Below are 19599 nucleotides of genomic sequence, written 5' to 3' on the forward strand. Positions count from 1 at the left end.
ATGTGTGTGTTTGTGTTCGTGTGTGTGTGTGTGTGTGTGTGTGTGTATGTGTGTGCATTTTTACGTTTGTGTGTTTATGTGTGTGTCTGCATGTTCCTGTGTATGTTCATGTCTATTTATATGTGTGTGTGCTTGTCTGTATGTGCGTGGTTGTGTGTGTGCATGTCTGTGTGTGTGCTTGTATGTGAATGTGTGTGTGCTGTGTGTGTTGCTATGTGTGTGTTTATATGTTTGTGTGTGTATCTGTATGTGAGTATCCGTGTGTGCCTGTATGTTTGTGTCTGTCTGTGTGTGTCAGTATGTGTATGTGTGTATGTGCATGTCTGTGTGTTTTTCTGTATGTATGTTTGTGGTGGGTGGGTGGGTGGGTGTGTGTGTGTGTGTGTGTGTGTGTTAAATGACGTAATCTGTTAGACTTCTCTCCCAGTGATAAGGATGCCTTTTGTTTTAAAGGAATTACTTCTTAAGCATTGTCAACATAATGTCAATTTAAAACCGAATTTCATGAAATTAATTGCAGAGAATTGAACCCAGGTCCCCTTGCTTTAGGAAATAAGATTTACTCTGAAGATGTATTGGTCGGTTTCACGGCCGCTATCTGCAAATCGATCACGTCATTGCTGGCAGTATAAAATGCTTAAAATAATCAGACCGCAATTGGCTGGTCAAATTGTCAAAGACGATCACTTGCTGAACCGCCCTTCAAGCCTTAGCAACCTGCTTCTAGTACAAAGCACCCCGGGGATTAGAGTTTTATCTCTGCGAGGTTGGGGGGGGAGCGTTTGCACACTTGTGGCGCGGCTTTGCGGTGTTTTATTTCACACGGTTCGGGAGCAGGCTGCGCCACCGGAGCCCGCGGCACCCTCGGACTGCCGCCGCAGTCAAGCGGGCAGCGATGGCAGCCGCTCCGCACTACAAGTCCCGGGGCTCCGCGCGGGCACGGCGGGCATGCGCGCCGCCGGCCGGCTGGTGCAGGTTGCGCTGAGCCTGGTCGGACCTGAGTGACGACCGATGCGAAAGTCCAGCCTGTGTTCCGGAAGAGTTGCTCAACTCACGCTCTCGCCGAAGGAATAATGCTCGAGTTAAGGAGCCGCTTGATATAATGGCTGTTGAAGGTGAGCTTTGATCGCATTATCTTGCGGGAAATTAAAAGAAGATGGGGTTTATCTGACTTCTCGGCAGGAGAAAGCAGCTGCCTGTTTTGCCCATTCATGCGATCCCCATTCGCATCGAGAGGGGTTAGCGACGTGTTTCTGCAGAAGTGTGTACAGTATGTGCTTTAGGGTTGTTGTTTTAGAGGGAGGGTGACCTAGCTTTATTTCTGGAAGCAAAACCGCTGTAAATTCACGACAGTTTCAGTAAACTATCTGAGGCCACCGTCACTGTCGAGTCAAGTGGCAGAAATGTCATCAAAAAATGCATGGTATGTTTAAAGAAAAATGAATTTGACAGCGTGTTTGCCAGATTTCCACGATAGTGTTGTGGTGAATTTTCGATGTTATTTTAAGCAATGCATAGATGTGATTTAAAAAAAAATATATATTACGGGCTAGTCCGGTATTCATTGACAACCTCTCTTTAACATTTGGGGTGGGGGGGAGGCGGCGTGCTGCATGTTTATAACGTTGATTTGAAAGTGTCCATAAATCATTTGAGATTTCTCACAGTATTCCTTTAAGAGTAACTGGAAAAACCCCCTACAGTCTTTAAATAATTTACGTGTTTAATTTTTATACTGGCGAATTTGCCTTGTTAAAACTTAGTGACTAATCTCTAGCTATGCAAGAGAAGCCAAATATATTTCGAGAGTAATTTCCCACACCGTATTTTAAGATATAGGAAACTGTGCTGGAGGAACTCAGCAAGTCAGACGGCATCTGTGGAAGGAAAAGGGCAGTTGACATTTTGTATCAAGGCCCTGCATGAGATGAGAGGTCTTGGCCTGAAATACAGACTGATCATTTCCTTCCATACAAGTCTAGCCTAAGACCATAAGACATGGAGCGAACTAAGCCCTTTGGCCCATCGAGACTGTTCGATTATGGCTGATTTATTATCTCTCTCATCTCCATTCTCCTGCTTTTCACTGTAACCGCTGACGCCTTTACTAACAAAAACCTATCAACCTTCGCTTTAACCAGTTTCCCCCAGGATCAATGAAGTATGACTATAACTATTTAAATACAACCAATGACTTGGCATCCACAGCCATCCATGGCAATGAATTCCACAGATTGACCACCCTCTGGCCAAATACAGTCCTCCTCACCTCCGTTCTAAAGGGATGTCCTTCTATTCTGAGATTGTGCCCTCTGGTCCTACAAGCCTCTACTATTGGAAACATCCTGTCCATATCTACTCTAACTAGGCCTTTCATTGTTGGATGGGTTTCAGTGAGATCCTCACTCATTTTTATTGAAATACATTGCAAAATAGGCCCTTCCAGTCCTTCGCACTACGCCGCTCTGATTTAATCCTAGGCTAATCACAGGACAATTTACAATGACCATTGAGTCTACCAACCGGTGTGTCTTTGGACTGTGGGAGGAAACCCATGCGGTCACAGAGAGAACGTATAAACTCCTTACAGAGAGCAGCAGGCATTCTTCTAAAGTCCAGTGAGTACAGGCCCAGAGCCAGCTAACAGAGGTTCTGTTGAGTTCCTCCAGCATTTTGTGTATAATTCCAGGTTCTGAAATCTCTTCCATCTCCATTCATTTACAGGGAGCCTATCATTCTGTGCTGTTTTGGAAAATGTCAACAAAGCAATAATATAAACCTTAATTATCTACTGTACACCCCCTCCTTTACCATCATATCTCCTTCCAACCCCGCCACACCACATCAAAAAAAAAAGTGAGTACAAGGGTTGTGGGCCACCTCTAGTCTTGCAGTGTAGAATGAGATCGAGCTACAAAGTCAAAGTAAACTTGTTATCGAAGTACCTCAAAGTCCCAACCCTGAGATTCTTTTTCTTGTTGGCATACTCAGCAAATCTATAGAACAATAACAAGATCAGTGAAAGATCAACCAGAGTGCAGAAGACAACAAAATCTGTGCAAATGCAAATATAAATAATGAGAACATGAAATAACAAGATAAAGAGTCCTTAAAGTGAGGTCATTGCTTGTAGGAACATCTCAATGAGGGGGCAAGTGAGTGTAGTTACCCCCTTTTGTTCAAGAGCCTGATGATTGAGGGTTAGTAACTACTGCAGAACCTGGTGGTGCCAGTCTTAAGGCTCTTGTACCTTCTACCTGATGACAGCAGCGAGAAAAGAGCATGACCTGGGTGGTGGGGATCTCTGATGGGTGCTGCTTTCCTATGACAGCATTTCATGTCAATATTCTCTCCACCACACGTCTATAGAAGTTTGTCAAAGTTTTAGATGCCATGCCGGATCTCCTTAGACTCGTAAAGAAATAGAGGCACCTCCCAGGCTCAGTTCCGAGTCAATGGTGTTATTCTGGTCTCCATAAAATGAAAAGACAAGTGCTTTTAATTGTGCATTCAGTGTTGTGCTTTTTTTTTTGGTAGCTTTTAGAGGAAGTGGACTGAAAGATAAACAAATGGTAGGGAGATTTCCAGATCAGCCGGACATTTGTGCATGTGACCAGAAGTGCTTATTTCTAGGGGGCAGATGGGTTTAGTCGGGGTGGTGGGCAGCACCATAGTGTGAAGCTATTAAGAGCCAGTGACCCTGGTTCCATTTGTATTGCTATCTGTAAGGAGTTTGTACGTTTGCCATGTGGGCTTTCCCCAGCTGCTCCAGTTTCCTCCCACAGTCTTGAGATGCACTGATCAGTGGGTAGATTGGTCACATGGTGTAATTGGGCAGAATAAGCTCATTATGGCCTGTTACTGTACTGTTCTCAATTAACAATTATTTAAATCTTGTTTTAATATAAATATTGATATTAATTAGTTATTTATTAGTAATAGGCACATTTAAAAATCAAGATGGATCAGGCTAGTCGGAGAGAGAGGTGTCTGAGAAAGAGCTGATAAAGAGTTTTCATCTTTCATAATTTGAAAGATCTTTGACAAAAAATTGTTAAATTTTCTTTTCACTCCCCTATGCTGTCTGAACTGAGTTATTTTCTCAATCACAATCTAGAGCAAACCTGCAGATCTAAGCAATGCACACACAGTGCTGGAGGAACTCAGCAGACCAGGCAGCATCTATGGAAAAGAGTACAGGTGGCCCCCATTTTCCGAACGTTTGCTTTACGACACCTCGCTGTTACGAGAGACCTACATTACTTCCCTGTTTTCGCTAACATAGTCATAGTCATACTTTATTGATCCCGGGGGAAATTGGTTTTCATTACAGTTGCACCATAAATAATAAATAGTAATAAGGTGTTTTCACTGTTACGAAAAAGGCAGCGCGCATCCGAACAGCCAAGTTCCTCCCCCGGAACTGCATTCTAGCCGCCATTGCTTAAACACGTGCTTTATCTCGATTTAATTTTGTGTATCCGTTAGCAAGATGAGTTCTAAGGTATTGGAAAAGCCTAAAAGAACCTCGTAAGGGTGTTACACTTAGTGTAAAACTAGACATAATTAAGCGTTTCGATCGTGGTGAACAAAGTAAGGACATTGTCCGCGCGTTGAACTTGCCTGTGTCCACCATTCGCACTATTTATACGCAGAGAGAAAGAAATTTGAAAGCTGCCAATGTTACTGTTGGTTCTGCTTGTAGCAAAGTGGTCTCTCTTAGTCGGCATCCCATAATGGATAAAATGGAAAGTCTATTGCTTGAGTGGATTGATGGGTGTAAAAAAGGTCGTGTTCCGTTAAGTTTTCTTATACTTAAGGAGAAATTGGTCAGTCTTTATAATGAGCTGTAACAGAAAGCACTGGACAATGGTGATGAAAGTGTTGCGAAAGTGGAATTTAAAGGTAGTCATGAGGGGTTTGATCAGGTTCTGAGGTGAGGGCAGCTTCATAGTTTAACGTTTACCGGAGAGGGTGCTTCGGCTGATGCTGAAGCTGCTGAAAAGTTCCCAGCAGAACTGAAGAAAATAATTACAGAAGGTGGTTATTCGTATAAGCAAGTGTTTAACTGTGACGAAACTGCAATTTATTAGCGTCTTCCCGATTCTGGTAAGTGAAACTACACTGTACATACATTATTTCTACTTTATATAGGCTGTGTATTTTTATGTGTTATTTGGGATGATTTGGCAGCTTCATAGCTTAAAGTTTACTGGAGAGAGTGTTTCTGCTGAGAGCGCTTCCACCGTGAGTGCTACTGCGAGATTTTCGCTGCGCTAGACGTGCTGCAGAAAAGTATTTCTACTTTATATAGGCTGTGTATTTATCATATCATTCCTGCTTTTACTATATGTTACTGTTATTTTAAGTTTTGTGTTATTTGGCATGATTTTGTAGGTTATTTTTTGGGTCTGGGAACGCTCGAAAATTTTTTCCATATTTGCTTATTCAATTTACGACATTCCAGCTTACGAACCGTTTCATAGGAACGCTCCACCTTCGGATAGCGGGGGGAAACCTGTACAGTCAATGTTTGGGGCCAGCTGAAGGGTTTCAGCTTGAAATGACGACTGTACTCTTTTCCATAGATGCTGCCTGGCGGCCTGCTGAGTTCCTTCAGCATTTTGTGTGTGCTTGAGTTATTTTTTCACTTTTTTGTTTTGGCTTTCCAATGTATTTCATACAAAATTAGTGGTGTATTGTCTGTTGGAACAATGGGGTCAGTCAGAAAGCGTTGGAACAGTCATGTCTACACAACAGAACTGAGGCCAATGTGGATGTTAGAAATTCATTTTCAATATTTGAAGAACAAGGAGTTCTGTCCAGGATTCCTTTTACACTGTTACAGTGTGAACCAACTGGTTGTTGGTCATGTTTTAAAGATATTTTTATAGCTGCGGCATCTGCTACTAAAGTTAGTGCACTTTTTTTAAACTTGTTTTTGCATGGCAATGTGACAAGGTAACCCCTGGTGTGCCGTTCTGCCACTGTCTGTAAGGAGTTTGCACGTTCTCCCCATGATCACATGGGTATCTTCCAGGTGCTCTGGTTTCCTCCCACAGTCCAAGGACATGTGGTTAGGGTTAGTGAGTTGTGGGCATGCTATGTCGGCACATGCCCCTGGCACACCAGCGGGTTCTTCCCAGCACGTCCTCGGACTGTGGTCATTGACACAGAATGATACACTGTATGTTTTGATGCACACGTGACATAAAGCTAACCTTTATCTTTGTGCGATCTTTGTGGTTATGCGTGGGTGTAACATAAGGAACCCAGTAAAACAGGGGCTCCTAACTTTATTTTCATAACAGGGACCTCTACCATCAGCTGGACCACTTGCGTAAAAGACGAACTATCAACATCTGGGTATATTTATAGCGGAGGTTGATTGGTTCTTGATTGGTCAGTGCATCAACATTTATGGGGAGAAGGCAGGAGAATGGGTTTTGAGGGAATATAAATCAGCAGTGATAAAATGGTGGAGAAAACGCAATGGGCCACATGACCTAATTCTGCTTCCGTGTCTTTTGGCCTATCATCTGGATGGTGTAGCTTGTAGTGAACCTGTTCCAACAAATTCTTGCTGCTGTTTGTGGTAATGAGTAGCAACAGGGAGTGTTCTGGTGAAGTAACCGTGATCAGTTGCTGCAGTGCGTTCTGCATTCACAGTGCCCCAGCTGTTGATGTCATAGGGGTGTGGTTCAAATGAATCCCTGTATTTGTGAAGTCTGTGTGGTTTCTACAGTCCTTTCACAAACAACAAGAATCTATTCCTGGGCTTGGTTTGTGCCTCAGATGCTGAGGAGTCTTGAACTGTTGGGGCAAGTTTGACCATAAACAAGAGAAAATATGCAGACGCTGGAAATTCGAGCAACACACATAGAATGCTGGAGGAACTCAGCAGGCCAGGCAGCATCTGTGGGGGAAAAAAGGGTACAGTCAATGTTTCTGGCCGAAACCCTTTGGCAGGTCTGACCCGAAATGTCGACTGTACTTTTTTTCCATAGATGCTGCCTGGCCTGCTGAGCTCCTCCAGCATTTTGTGTGTGTTGCTCTGGGTAAGTTTGATATTGTAGTGTTTGATGAGCTTGGCAATTGTAGACATTTCATCACCGGTCTAGGCAACATCCTCAGTACGCAGTTGTTGGTATTTCCCTCTGGGAGTGCTCGCCTTTACGTAGGCCCCCATTCACTTGCCTCAGTCCTGATTGGCTACTCCTTTAGTTGATCTTGGAATTCTTTTGGCTTGGGGTAAGTGCCATGTCTTGCCTTGGATCATTTAAAGTTCAAAAATACATGTATGTCACCATATACAACCCTGAGATTTCGTTTTCTTGTAGGCATGCTCAGTAAATCCAAGAAACAGAATAGAATCAATGAAAGACTGCACCCAACAAGAGGGACAAACAATGTATAAAAGACAAAATGCAAATACAAAAGAATAAAAAGAAATGGGCAATAAGTATCGAGAACACGAGATGAACAGTCTTTGAAAGTGAGTTCATGGATTGTGGGAACAGTTCAGTGAAGTTATCATTCTGGTTCAAGTGCCTGATGGTTGAGGGGCAATATCTGGTGGTGTGAGTCCTGAGGCGCCTGTACCACCTTCCCGATGGCAATGATGATTTAAGATATTGTGTAAAGTGCTCTGAGGCCATGTAAATGAACTTTTTAATGATGAAGTGATAGATCTTCATGTTATATAGTTATGTAAATTAGCAAATAAAATAAGATTAAAATGAGATGTGGCAATCCTACTGTTTAAAACTTAAAGAAAGTTGCAACTTCCTGGTGTTAACATCTCTGAAGGTCTGTCTTAGGCCTAACATATTGATGCAATTACAAAGTAGGTATTCCTTTTGAAAGGAAAATCCTACAGAAGGTAGTGGATTGGCCCAGTACATCAGATGAAGCCCTCCCAAGCATTGAGCACATCTACATGAAATACCTTCATCGGAACACAGTATCTATCATCAAAGATCCTTACCGTCCAGGCCATACACTTTTCTCTCAGCACCTTCCAGTAGGAGTTACAAGAGCCTTGGGACTCGCACTACCGGGTTGAAGAACAGTTACCACCACTCAACCATCAGGCTCTTGAACAACTGCACTCAACTTCACTTACCCCTTCATTGAGATGTTCCCACAACTAATGATCTCACTTTCAAGGACTCTATCTCATTATCTCATGTCCTCACTATTTATTGCTGTTTATTTATATTTACGTTTGCGCAGTTTGTTGTCTTCTTCACTCCGGTTGATCTTTCATTGATCCTGTTATAGTTACTATTCTATAGACTTGCTAAGTATGCCTGCAGAGAAATGAATCTCAGAGTTGTATGTGGTGACGTATATGTACTCTGATAGTAAAATTTACTTTGAACTTTGCTATAGTTCATTGGGACTTTGAGGAGTTTTAATGTGCTACCGAAAGACTCCAGTAAATTTCTACAGATGTACTATACAGAGCATTCTGACTGGTTGTGTCACTACCTGAGGTAGTGGCTCCAGTGCACAGGATTGGGAAAAAGCTGCAGAGGGCTGTAAACTCAGCAAGCTCTATCATGGCCTCCCCAGTATTGAGGAAATCTTCAAAAAGCAGCATCCATCATTAAATTGAGGAGTTACGGTCTCTGAGAGGATTCTGGGAGGCAAAGACAGTGCGAATGAACCTTGTGGTGAGAAGGATGCAGGGTGGCACGCAAGCTGATATTTGACCCTACTTCACCTATTATTGCTTCCATTGTTTGCCGATTAAAGCGACGAGGGAGGTTGAAATATCAGGGCGAGAACAGAAGCTTGGAGATCGTTTGGGTATTCCAACACTCTGCTGTCTCCAAGAGGATTCCAGGAGGCAGAGGCAGCATGTGTGACCCTCGTGGTGGGCAGGCTGCAGGATGAGGCGCAAACCAACTAAAGCTCCCGTTGTTCGCCAATTAAAATGACGAGGAAGACTGAAGCGAGTGCGGAGGGGTGAATGCTGGCTGCTTGCCTCTTGATCAGTTGCTCTGTACCAGGGAGGGGAGAGCCTGCCTCTGCACCCGGAGAGTATTGCACAGGTTTTTTTCTGCATTTTGGATGTGGATTTTGGACTATAGACTTTTTTTTTCAGTCTTATAGTTTCTATATTCTGTTTTTTTTCCACCTCATCTTGGGTTTTTTTTTGGAATCTATAGTGGGAGGAGGGTTTAGGGGTCGAACTGCCCTTTTGGTTTGGTTTTTGTGTGGGAAGAGGGATTTGGGAGTTGATGATCGTGCTGCCTTTCTTCACTTCCTTGGTTTCATGGCTACCTGGAGAATTGAAAAATTTCAGAGTTGTACACTTGACGATAAGTGAACCTTTGAACCTTTTTGCAGGAGCCTGAAGATACCCACTCAGTGAACCGACAATGAAATGAAGAACGCTACCTCACTTTTTTGTGTGCTTGCTTATTTAATATGATTCTTTTGTTATGCGCCATATCGTATGACATAGGCAGTCATGCTCTTCCCATGATCATGATTGTTCTTGGCAAGTTTTTTGACAGAAATGATTTGCCATTACCACCTTCTGGGCAGTGTCTTTACAAGATGGGTGACCCCAGCCATTATCAATACTCTTCGGAGATTGTCTGCCTGGTGTTAGTGGTCACATAACCAGGACTTGTGATATGCACCAGCTGCTCATACGACCATCCACCACCTGCTCCCGTAGCTTCACGTGACCCTGATCGGGGTGGTTTAGGCTAAGCAGGTGCTACACCTTTTCCAAGAGTGACTTGGAGGCTAGCAGAGGGAAGGAGTGCTTTACACCTCTGGTAGAGACCCATCTCCACACCAATATATCTTGTAACATAAGGTATATTTTATGTATCACACTGTACTGAGGTAAAACAACAAATCTTACAACAAATATCAGTGATAATAAACCTGATTCTAAGTTGATCTGTTTTTTTTTAAATCTTTTTGCATTCAGTGATTTAAATTTTTTGTGATATGAAGGTATGAATACAGTCCCTGGGTTATATTTGGTGAGGTAAATATATTTTTTTTCATATTTAACACACTTGACATTTTCTCACCTACTTAAATTCTGTACTTTATCTGCTGAGTTGTTTTGTACTGTATGTTTTAATACGACTGGAAAATTCCTCCAAGTTCTTACCCTACCCAAGTGAGATGGGATTTGATTTTGCATAATGTTTTTTTGTTCCTCAGCTCAAGGAGTTTATCCTTGGCAGAATTCTAGTTGTGTACATATATCTACTGATGCTTCTGGACACATCTTCAGTGATGTTCCTGGAATCATCGAGTGTTTCAGGTCTTTCAACATCATACAACCTCCTCCAGGTGACCCAGCCAGGGCTGATCAGACCCCAGCTTGTATCCAGATGGCTAGCTACTTATGACTCCATGGCTCCCCTCTTTTGAGCCACAGCCATCTTGAGGCCCTCTCTGCCGCATCGGTGGTACTGTGGATGGCTCTCCTCTTCCTCTTCGAGCGTAAATAGTTCAAAAGGTGTGCAAAATAGTGAGTTAGTGTTTTCATGGACTGTTCAGAAATCTGATGGTGGAGTGGGCGATGCTGTTTCTAAGACATAGAATGTGTGTCTTTGGGTTCCTGTACCTCCTCCTGGATGGTAGTAACGAGAAGAAAACGTGTTCTAGATGGTGCTGGTCCTCCATGAAGGATGCTGCTGCCTTGAGTCATTGGCTTTTGAAGGCCTCCTCGACGGTGGGGAGGCTAATGCCTGTGATGGAGCTGGCTGAGTTTACAACCCTCTGCAGCCTTTTCTGACCCTGTGCATTGGCTTCTCTGTATCCGACAGTGATATATCCAGTCCAAATGCTCTCCACAGTACATTTGTAGAAATTTGCTAGAGTCTTCGGTGATATACCAAATCTCCTCAAACTCCTAATGAAGTATGCTAATGGTGTGCATTCCTTGTAACTGCATCAATGCTTTAGAAGCCTTCAATTTTCCTGCCAGCCTTCCCTGCCACAACTCTCTCATCCAGCCAACATTGTCATAAACAAGAGAAAGTCTGCAGTTGCTGGAAATCTGATGCACACAGACGCACACCTGAAGGACCTCAGCAGGTCAGGCAACATCTATAGAAATGAATAGGCAGTTGATGTTTCAGGCCGAGAAGCGTTCTTCAGGACGGAGAAGGAAGGGGGAAGCTGCCAGAATTAAAAGGTAGGGGGAGGAGAAGGAGGCTAACTGGAAGGTGATAGATGAAGCCAGATGGGTGGGAAAGGTCAACGGCTGGAGAGGAAGGAATCTAATAGAGGAGAGTGGACCATAAAAAAGGCATCCGTTAGTCTTGTGAGACCATGGATCTGCGCCTGGAAAGTCTTCACTCTCCAGGGCGCAGGCCTGGCAAGGTTGTATGGAAGACCGGCAGTTGCCCATGCTGCAAGTCTCCCCTCTCCACGACACCGATGTTGTCCAAGGGAAGGGCAAGGGCTGGTACAGCTTGGCGCCAGTGTCGTCGCAGTTCACTGTATGGTTATGTGCCTTGCTCAAGGACACAACACGCTGCCTCAGCTGGGGCTCGAACTCACAACCTTCAGGTCACTAGTCGAGTGCCTTAACCACTTAGCCACGTGCCAAGGAGAGTGGCCCATAGGAGAAAGAGAAATGGGGGGGGGGGGAAGAACCCAGGGGGAAGTAATCGACAGGTGAGAAGAGGTAAAAAGCCAGCAGGGAATAGAGGAAGATGGAGTGGGGGAAGAAATTGTATAAAATATAAATTAAATTTATATTGTTAAATACTTAATTATGTTAAATAACATTTAGTCATCCCTGTGTTTGGGGATTTTTCATTGCATACATCCAGTGTTTGAGGAGATCATTGGAAGCCATGATAGAATGTGACACAATTATTGAGATGGAGCAGTATAAGGCCCTCAGATTTCAAGTGCTTGAGATGCCCTTCCTGACCAGAATGAAGTCGTGGGAGGTGATTATGTACATAAAGCCAGCAGAGGCGTGAATCCCACTGATAATTATCGTCAGAAACCATTAATGCTGAAAATCCAGAGAAACACATACGAAATGCTGGAGGAATTGAGCAGGTTCGGCAGCACCTATGGTGCGGAATAAACAGTCGATGCTTTGGGCCAAGGCCTTCATCAGGTCTTGAGTTGTGGCCTGAAGCATCCCCTCGTTCTTCTTCTCCGTAGATGCAATCTGACCTGCTATGGACGGGAGTGGACGAGCAATGTTTCAGGTCGCGGCCTGAGTCCTGATGAAGGGTCTCAGCCAGAAATGTCGCCGCTTTATTCCTTTTGTATAGATGCTGCCTGATCTGCTGAGTTCCTCCGGCATCTGCGTGTGTTGGTCGGGATTGATGAATGGTTCGTCAAATCTCACTGCTCAAAATCAGCAGCACTTGCCTCACACATTGCAACATATACAGTGCATGTTTTGGCTAATAAATCCCCATCATTCATGGCTCCTGTTGAACATTAATGTTCCCCAACACACTCTTTTATACTGGCTGTCATAAACCTCCTTTCTGCATCTCGTACCTTCCATGAGAGCAGGGGTTCCCAACCTTCTTAATGCTATGGACCCCTACCATTAACAGAGGGGTCTGTGGAGCCCAGGTGGGGAACCCCTGTGTTAGAGGCACTTGGGTGTATTATGCAGAGATGTTGATATCCTTCCCTTTTGCAGACCAAACTCACATTCACTGGGGCCAGAGGCAGGTTAGTTTGAGACAAGCCCTTGTCAAACTTTCAAGGCAGAGGTTCCTGTTTGGTTCTATAGCTGAAACCCAGATGTTAGTGAAACAATAGATAAGGGGGATCCCCTAACTTAGTGTATGAATATTAGATTCATAGAGTCATAGAGCACTGCAGCTCAGCAACAGTCCCTTTGGCTCATCTAAGCCATGTCGAGCTGTTAGTCTGCCCAGTGCCATCAACCCTCACCTGGACCATAGCCCCCCATAACCCCTCCCATCCATGCACTTGTCCAAACTTGTATCAAACCCGTATCCACCACTTCCTCTGACAGCTCATTCCTCATTCTCACCACCCCCTGAGTGAAGACATTCTCTCTCAGATTCCCCTTAAAATTTCACCTTTCACCCTTAACCTGTGACTGTTAGTTCCACGCCTCAGTGGAAAAAGCCAGTTTACATTACTCCACATAACTTTGTATGTCCCTATCAAATCTCCCTTCATTCTCCTGTGCTCCAACATAACTTGAGTAGATGCAAATTTCGTTAATATATATTTATCATTGTAATTGATAGTATTTGTTATGTATTGTACTGCTGCTGCAAAACATCAAATTTCACAACATGTGTCAGTGAATTTAAACCTGATTCTGATTCCATTTGTCAACGGGCTGAAGGTAAAAATGGAAAATGTGCACTGAGAATATTTAATGGGGCATGGGTCATCATTTAATTACTTTCCTCAATTGTCCTTGTGTGGTGAGAGTGAGTTGTTGTAATGACCTTCTGAAGTTCAAAGTTTTAAAAAATTATAATCAGAGTATATGCATGTCACCATATACAACCCTGAGTTTTTTTTCTCTGCAGGCATACTTAGCAAATCTATAGCAACTATAAACAGGATCAGTGGACAACAGACTGTGCAAATGCAGATATAAATATTTAACGATAAATAAGCATGAAATAACAAGATAAGAGTCCTTAAATGAGTGTAGTTATTCCCTTTTGTTCAAGGGCCTGATGGTTGAGGGGTAGTAACTGTTCTTGAACTTGGTGCTGTGAGTCCTGAGGCTCTTGTACCTTCCACCTGATGGCAACAGCGGGAAAAGATCATGCCCTGGATGATGAGGATCTTTGGATGCTGCTTTGCTATGGCAACATTTCATGTAGGTGCGCTCAATGGTTGGGAAGGCTTTACCCATAAAATACTGGGCCGAATCCATTACCATATGTAGGATTTTCCATTCAAAGGCATTGGTGTTCCCATACCACCACACCAGGCCGTAATGCAGCCAGTCAGCACACTTTCCACCACACATCTATAGAAGCTTGCCAAGGATTTTTTTTGAAGTAGTAGTAGTAGTAGTAGTCCTGTCGTGCTTTTTTCGCAATTATATTCTGCAGTGCATTTTTCTTTAAAATGCCACGTTAGTGTAGCGGTTAGCATGATGCTATTACAGCTCTGGGCATCCGAGCTGGTCTGTGAGGAGTTTGTACGTCCTCCCTGGTAACACGTGGGTTTCCTCTGGGTGCTCTGGCTGCTTCCCCCGTTCCAGCAATATACTGGTTAGCAGGTGAATTGGTCATTGTAAATTGTCCTGTGATTAGGCTGGGGTTAAGTACATGGGTTGTGGGACAATGTGGCTCTTTGGGCTGGAGGGGGCCTGTTCCACACCGTATTTCTAAATAAATAAAATTGCTGCTGGTAATAAGCGCTGTAGTAGTGACTCTAGCGAGGTGTGAGGTCGGCTTCCATTCAGGATGGTGTGTGCTTTGCTGCTGAACGTACCCAGGTGCTGCTGTTTGATGTCCCTGCACTTCAAGCTAGCCGAAGCAATGGAATTTTTCTGTGAAAGCCATGCCAATCAGAACTTATTATGGAAGTATGTGTGTACTGTATATGTATATACACTGGGACTCATTTTCTTACAGGCATTCAGTGTAAAACAAACAAATGGAACAAAATGCAAAACTATACGGATTTCGAACAGCAATGTGTAAAAGGAGAAAAACTACGCAGATACAAAAATGATAAATAATACTGTGAATGTGAGCTCTGGACTCCTTGAAAGTGTGTCTGCAGGTTGTGGAATCAGTTCAGAGTTGAGGTGAGTGAAGTCACCCATGCTGGTTCAGGAGCCTGATGGTTGAGGGATGATAACTCCTCCTGAACCTGGTGGTGGGGACCTGCAGTGGTGCTAGAAACCCCGTAGAACTTCTCCTGTTTCTACGTGAATATGCAGATCAGATCTTCACAAGTCCTAAAAACTAGATAAAGAGCTCAATGAAATAAATAACAGAAACATTATACTTATTTATTTATTTATTGAGAAAAATGATCCAATCTTAGTCATAGTCATACTTCATTGATCCCGGGGGAAATTGGATTTTTGTTACAGTTGCTCCATAAATAATAAATATTACTATTTAACTATTTATGGTTTTATTACTATGTAAATTATGCCAGGAAATAAGTTCAGGACCAGCCTATTGGCTCAGAGTGTCTGACCCTCCAAGGGAGGAGTTGTAAAGTTTGATGGCCACAGGCAGGGATGACTTCCTGTGACGCTCTGTGTTGCATCTCGGTGGAATGAGTCTCTGGCTGAATGTACTCCTGTGCCCAACCAGTACATTATGTAGTGGATGGGAGACATTGTCCAAGATGGCATGCAACTTGGACAGCATCCTCTTTTCAGACACCACCGTCAGAGAGTCTAGTTCCATCCCCACAACATCACTGGCCTTACGAATGAGTTTGTTGATTCTGTTGGTGTCTGCTACCCTCAGCCTGCTGCCCCAGCACACAATACATGTACTTGTTGGAAAAAGTATGTGAACCTTTGCTTTCAGTAACTGGTGTGACCCCTCTATACAGCAATAACTTCAACCGACCATTCTGGTAACTATTGATTAGTCCTGCACATCAGCTTGGAGGAATTTTAGATCATTCCTCCTTACAAAACTGCTTCAGCTCTGGGATGCTGGTGGGCTTCCTTGCATGAACTGCTTGCTTCAGGTTCTTCCACAACACTTCTATAGGATTAACGCCAGGGCTTTGACTTAGCCGTTCCAAAACATGGATTTTCTTCTTTTTGAACCATTCTGTTGATTTACTCTTGTCTTTCAGATCATTGCTTGTTGCATTATCTAACTTTTAATCTTTAGGTGACGGACTGCTACCCTGACATTCTCCTGTAAAATGTCTTGATACAATTTTGAATTCATCATCCCCTCAACGATTGCAAGCTGTCCAGGCCCTGAGGCAGCAAAGTAACCCCAAACCGTGATGCTCCTTCCACCATGCTTCACAGTGGGATGAGGTTTTGGTGTTGGTGAGCAGTGCCCTTTTTCCTCCAAATGTAGCAATGTGCATTTCTGCCAAAAAGTTGAACTTTTGTCTCATCTATCCACAGCACATTGTCCCAGAAGAGTTGTGGAACATCCAGGTGGTCTTTTGCATACTTGAGACGTGCCGTTATTTATTTATTTATTTGAGATCTGTGGTGTCCTTCGATGAACACCATTCTTCAGCAAATTTCATGACACATGCTGGTGACAATAAACTTTATTTTGATTCTGATTCTTTCTTTTAATGGACACATGAACAGAGACGGTAGCTAGTTCCAGAGATTTCTGCAGACCTTTTGTTGTTATCCTTGGGTTCTTTTTCACTTCCTTCAGCATTACACCTTGGGCTTTTGGCGTGATCTTTGCAGGATGTCCACTCCTAGGGAGAGTAGCAACAGTACAGAGTTTTCCCCCATTTGTAGAGAAGTCCTTAAAAGTACTTTTGTAGCCTTTTCCAGCTTCATGCATCTCTACAATTCTTTTTCTAAGATCCTCTGAAAGTTGTTTTGATTGAGGCATGGTTGACGTAAACAGATCTTTCCTGAAAAGAATAGGCTCTGTCAGTAACCAGTCTTCATGTCTTTTATTTTTATATAGGGCAGGGCACCTCTATAACCTGTATCTCCAATCTCATTTCATTCATTGGAGCATCTGACTCCAAATAGCTGTTGTAGAAAGCACTATTCCAGAGGTTCACACATTTTTCCAACAAATACATGTAGTATTGAATCACTTTTCTCAAATAAAAAAAGCAAACAAGTATAATGTTTTTGATTATTTAATTGGGTTCTCTTTATCTAGCTTTAAGACTTGTGTTTTAAGTCATATTTATGCAGAAATAGGGAAAATTCTACAGGGTTCACAAACTTTCTAGCACCACTGTAAGGCTCCTGTGCCTCTTTCCTGATGGCAGCAGTGAGACAAGAGCATGGCCCGGATGGTGGGAGATTCTGATGATGGATACTGCTTTCCTGTGGCTTTCCCGGGGGGTGGGGGGAGTGTGTATGTATGTATGTATCGGGTCGCAGGCACTTCCCCTTTAAGATGGCAGAAGAGGGAATGGAGAGCTGGGCCCAAGGTTCGTTTCAGAAAACAAGGCTTTCGACTCCCAATACCGGCCATCTCACTGGCAGACGGACAGTCTCTGGTAAATAAAATTGAAGATCTCAGAACTAGGGTGCTGTATCGGAGGGACTTTGGGATCACTTGGCTCCTTTGTTTCACAGAATCTTGGTCAACCCCTTCCATTCCCGACGTGATTCAAATTGATGGTTTCACATTACGCTGCTAAGGGAGAACTGCAGGGAAGGAGGACTGTGCTTCATGATCAACTCCTCGCGGTGCTGTGCTGTCCCAGTCCTGTTCAACAGACCTGGAACATCTCGTGATCAAGTGTCGTCGATTTTACCTGCTGTGGGAGATCCGTTTGGTAATGATGTACGTTCCATCACAGGCCAATTTCAAACAGGCTCAAGACAAACTGGTGTGATCATCAGGCATGAAACAGCACATCCTGATGCCTTCCCTGTCACTTTGGGGGATTTTAACCAGGCCAGTTTGAAAAAAATCTCTAAACAGTTATTACCCAACAAATCACTTCTAGCACCAAAGGAAACAACACACTGGGCTACTGTTACACCACCTTCAACCAACAATGCTTGCCATGCTTTTCCATGCCCTCACTTCAGAAAGTCTGATCACCTGGCTGTACTTCTACTCCCTGAATAGAGGCAGAGACTGAAGACTGCAGCACCAGGAGTGAGGACTAAGAAGGTATGGACAAGGAGCACCTACAGGACTGCCTTGAATCAGACTGGACTGTATTCAGGGATTCCTATTTGAGTCTGAGTGAGTGTGCCACAGTTGTTACCGACTTCATTAAAACCTGTGTGGATGAGTGTGTGCCTATGAAAACATACTGTACGTACCCAAATCAAAAGCCATCAATGAACCAGGAGATTTATGGTCTGCTGAGGGCTGGATCCGTAGCATTCAAGTCTGGGGATGCATATCTGTACAAGAAAACCACATATGACTTATGGAGGGCCATTCCAAGAGCTAAAAGACAATTCTGAGCAAGGTTGGAGGCGACGCCGGATACTTGTCAACTCTGGCAAGTCATTATTTCCTACAAAACGAAACCTAACACCGTGAATGGTAGTGATGCTTCACTCCCAGACGAGCTCAATGCCTTTTATGCTGGCTTTGAAAGGGAGAATAAAACTACATACGAGTATCTGTGCAGCACTCGGTGTCCCTGTGATCTCTGTCTCGGAGGCTGACGTCAGGCTGTCTTTCAGGGGAATGAACCCTCACAAGGCAGCAGGCCCTGATGGAGTACCTGGTAAGGCTCTGAAAACTTGTGCCAACCAACTGGCATGGTTATTCAAGGACATTTTCAATCTCTCACTGCTACATCCAGAAATTCCCACCCTCTTCATAAGGGCAACAATCATACCAGTGCCCAAGAAGAGTAGTGAGAGCTGCCTTATTGACTATCACCCAGTAGTGCTCACACCTACGGTGGTGAAATGGTTGGAGAGGTTGGCTAGCAGCAACTCCTGCCTGAGCAAGAATCACGACCCACTACAACCAGCACAATAGGTCTATGGTGGGCGAGATCTTACTGGCTCTCCACACGGCCTTGGATCACCAATATAGTACAAATACCTAGGTCAGGATGCTGTTTATTGACTACAGCAGTGTTTAACACCATCATTCCTACAGACCTGATCAATAAGCTGCAGAACCTGCTCCCCTGCAGTTCCCTCTGCAAATGGATCCTTTCAAACCTGAACACCATGATGTGCAGATTGGAAATAACACCTCCACTTCACTGACAATCAACAGTGGCACACCTCAGATACGTGCTTAGCCCACTGCTCTACTCTCTCTACACCCATGATTTTGTGGCTAGGCACAGCTCAAGTGCCATCTGTAAATTTGCTCTCAATGCAACCATTGTTGGCAGAATCTCGGATGCTGACGAGAGGGCATACAGGAGCGAGGTATACCAGCTTGTTGAGTGTCACGGTAACAAGCTTGCATGCAAGACCAGACAGCCGATTGTGGGCTCCCGAAATGGTAAGAATGTACACCAGAGAGATCAGAAGTGGAGAGAGTGAGCAATATCTTTGAGGATAAAATCTGGTCCCAGCATATCAGTGCAGCTATAAAGAAGACAAGGCAGTAGCTATATTTCATCAGGAGTTTGAGATTCGGTATATCATCTAAAACAGTTGCAAACTTCTATAGATGTACTGTGGGAAGCATTTTAACTGGCTGCATCACAGTCTAGAAAGGGGGAAGCTACTGCACAGGATCAAAGTAAGCTGCAGAAAGTTGTAAAATTACTCAGCTCCATCCTGGGCACTAACCTGTGTAGTGCCCAAGACATCTTCAAGGAGCGGTGCCTCAAAAAGGAGGCATCCATCATTAAGCACTGCCATCGCCTAGGACGTGCCTTGTTCTCTTGTTACCATCAGGTAGGAGGTACAGGAGCCTGAAGGCACACACTCGGCAATTCAGGAACAGCTTCTTTCCCTCTGCCATCTGTCTCCTGAATGGGCATTGAACCCAT

At 43.9% G+C, this 19599-nt stretch overlaps 1 protein-coding gene across 7 annotated transcripts in view; it reads left to right on the forward strand.

Moving 5' to 3' along the window:
• The first annotated feature begins 787 nt into the window (after nt 1–787).
• The window catches only part of samd12 (sterile alpha motif domain containing 12), a 155612-nt gene continuing 136800 nt past the window's right edge, over nt 788–19599 (forward strand). Inside the window, exon 1 of one of the 7 annotated variants that reach the window (XM_072252553.1) lies at nt 788–1115. In XM_072252553.1, the coding sequence (XP_072108654.1) occupies nt 1103–1115 (13 nt within the window). In that variant the 5' untranslated portion in view covers nt 788–1102. Of the gene's footprint in view, nt 1116–1342; nt 1424–19599 lie in introns of those variants that run through there. The other 6 variants (XM_072252562.1, XM_072252598.1, XM_072252602.1 and 3 more) reach the window with 6 other exon arrangements.

The sequence above is a fragment of the Mobula birostris genome, chromosome 1 (genome assembly GCF_030028105.1).
Source record: "Mobula birostris isolate sMobBir1 chromosome 1, sMobBir1.hap1, whole genome shotgun sequence".
Classification (NCBI taxonomy): Eukaryota; Metazoa; Chordata; class Chondrichthyes; order Myliobatiformes; family Myliobatidae; genus Mobula; species Mobula birostris.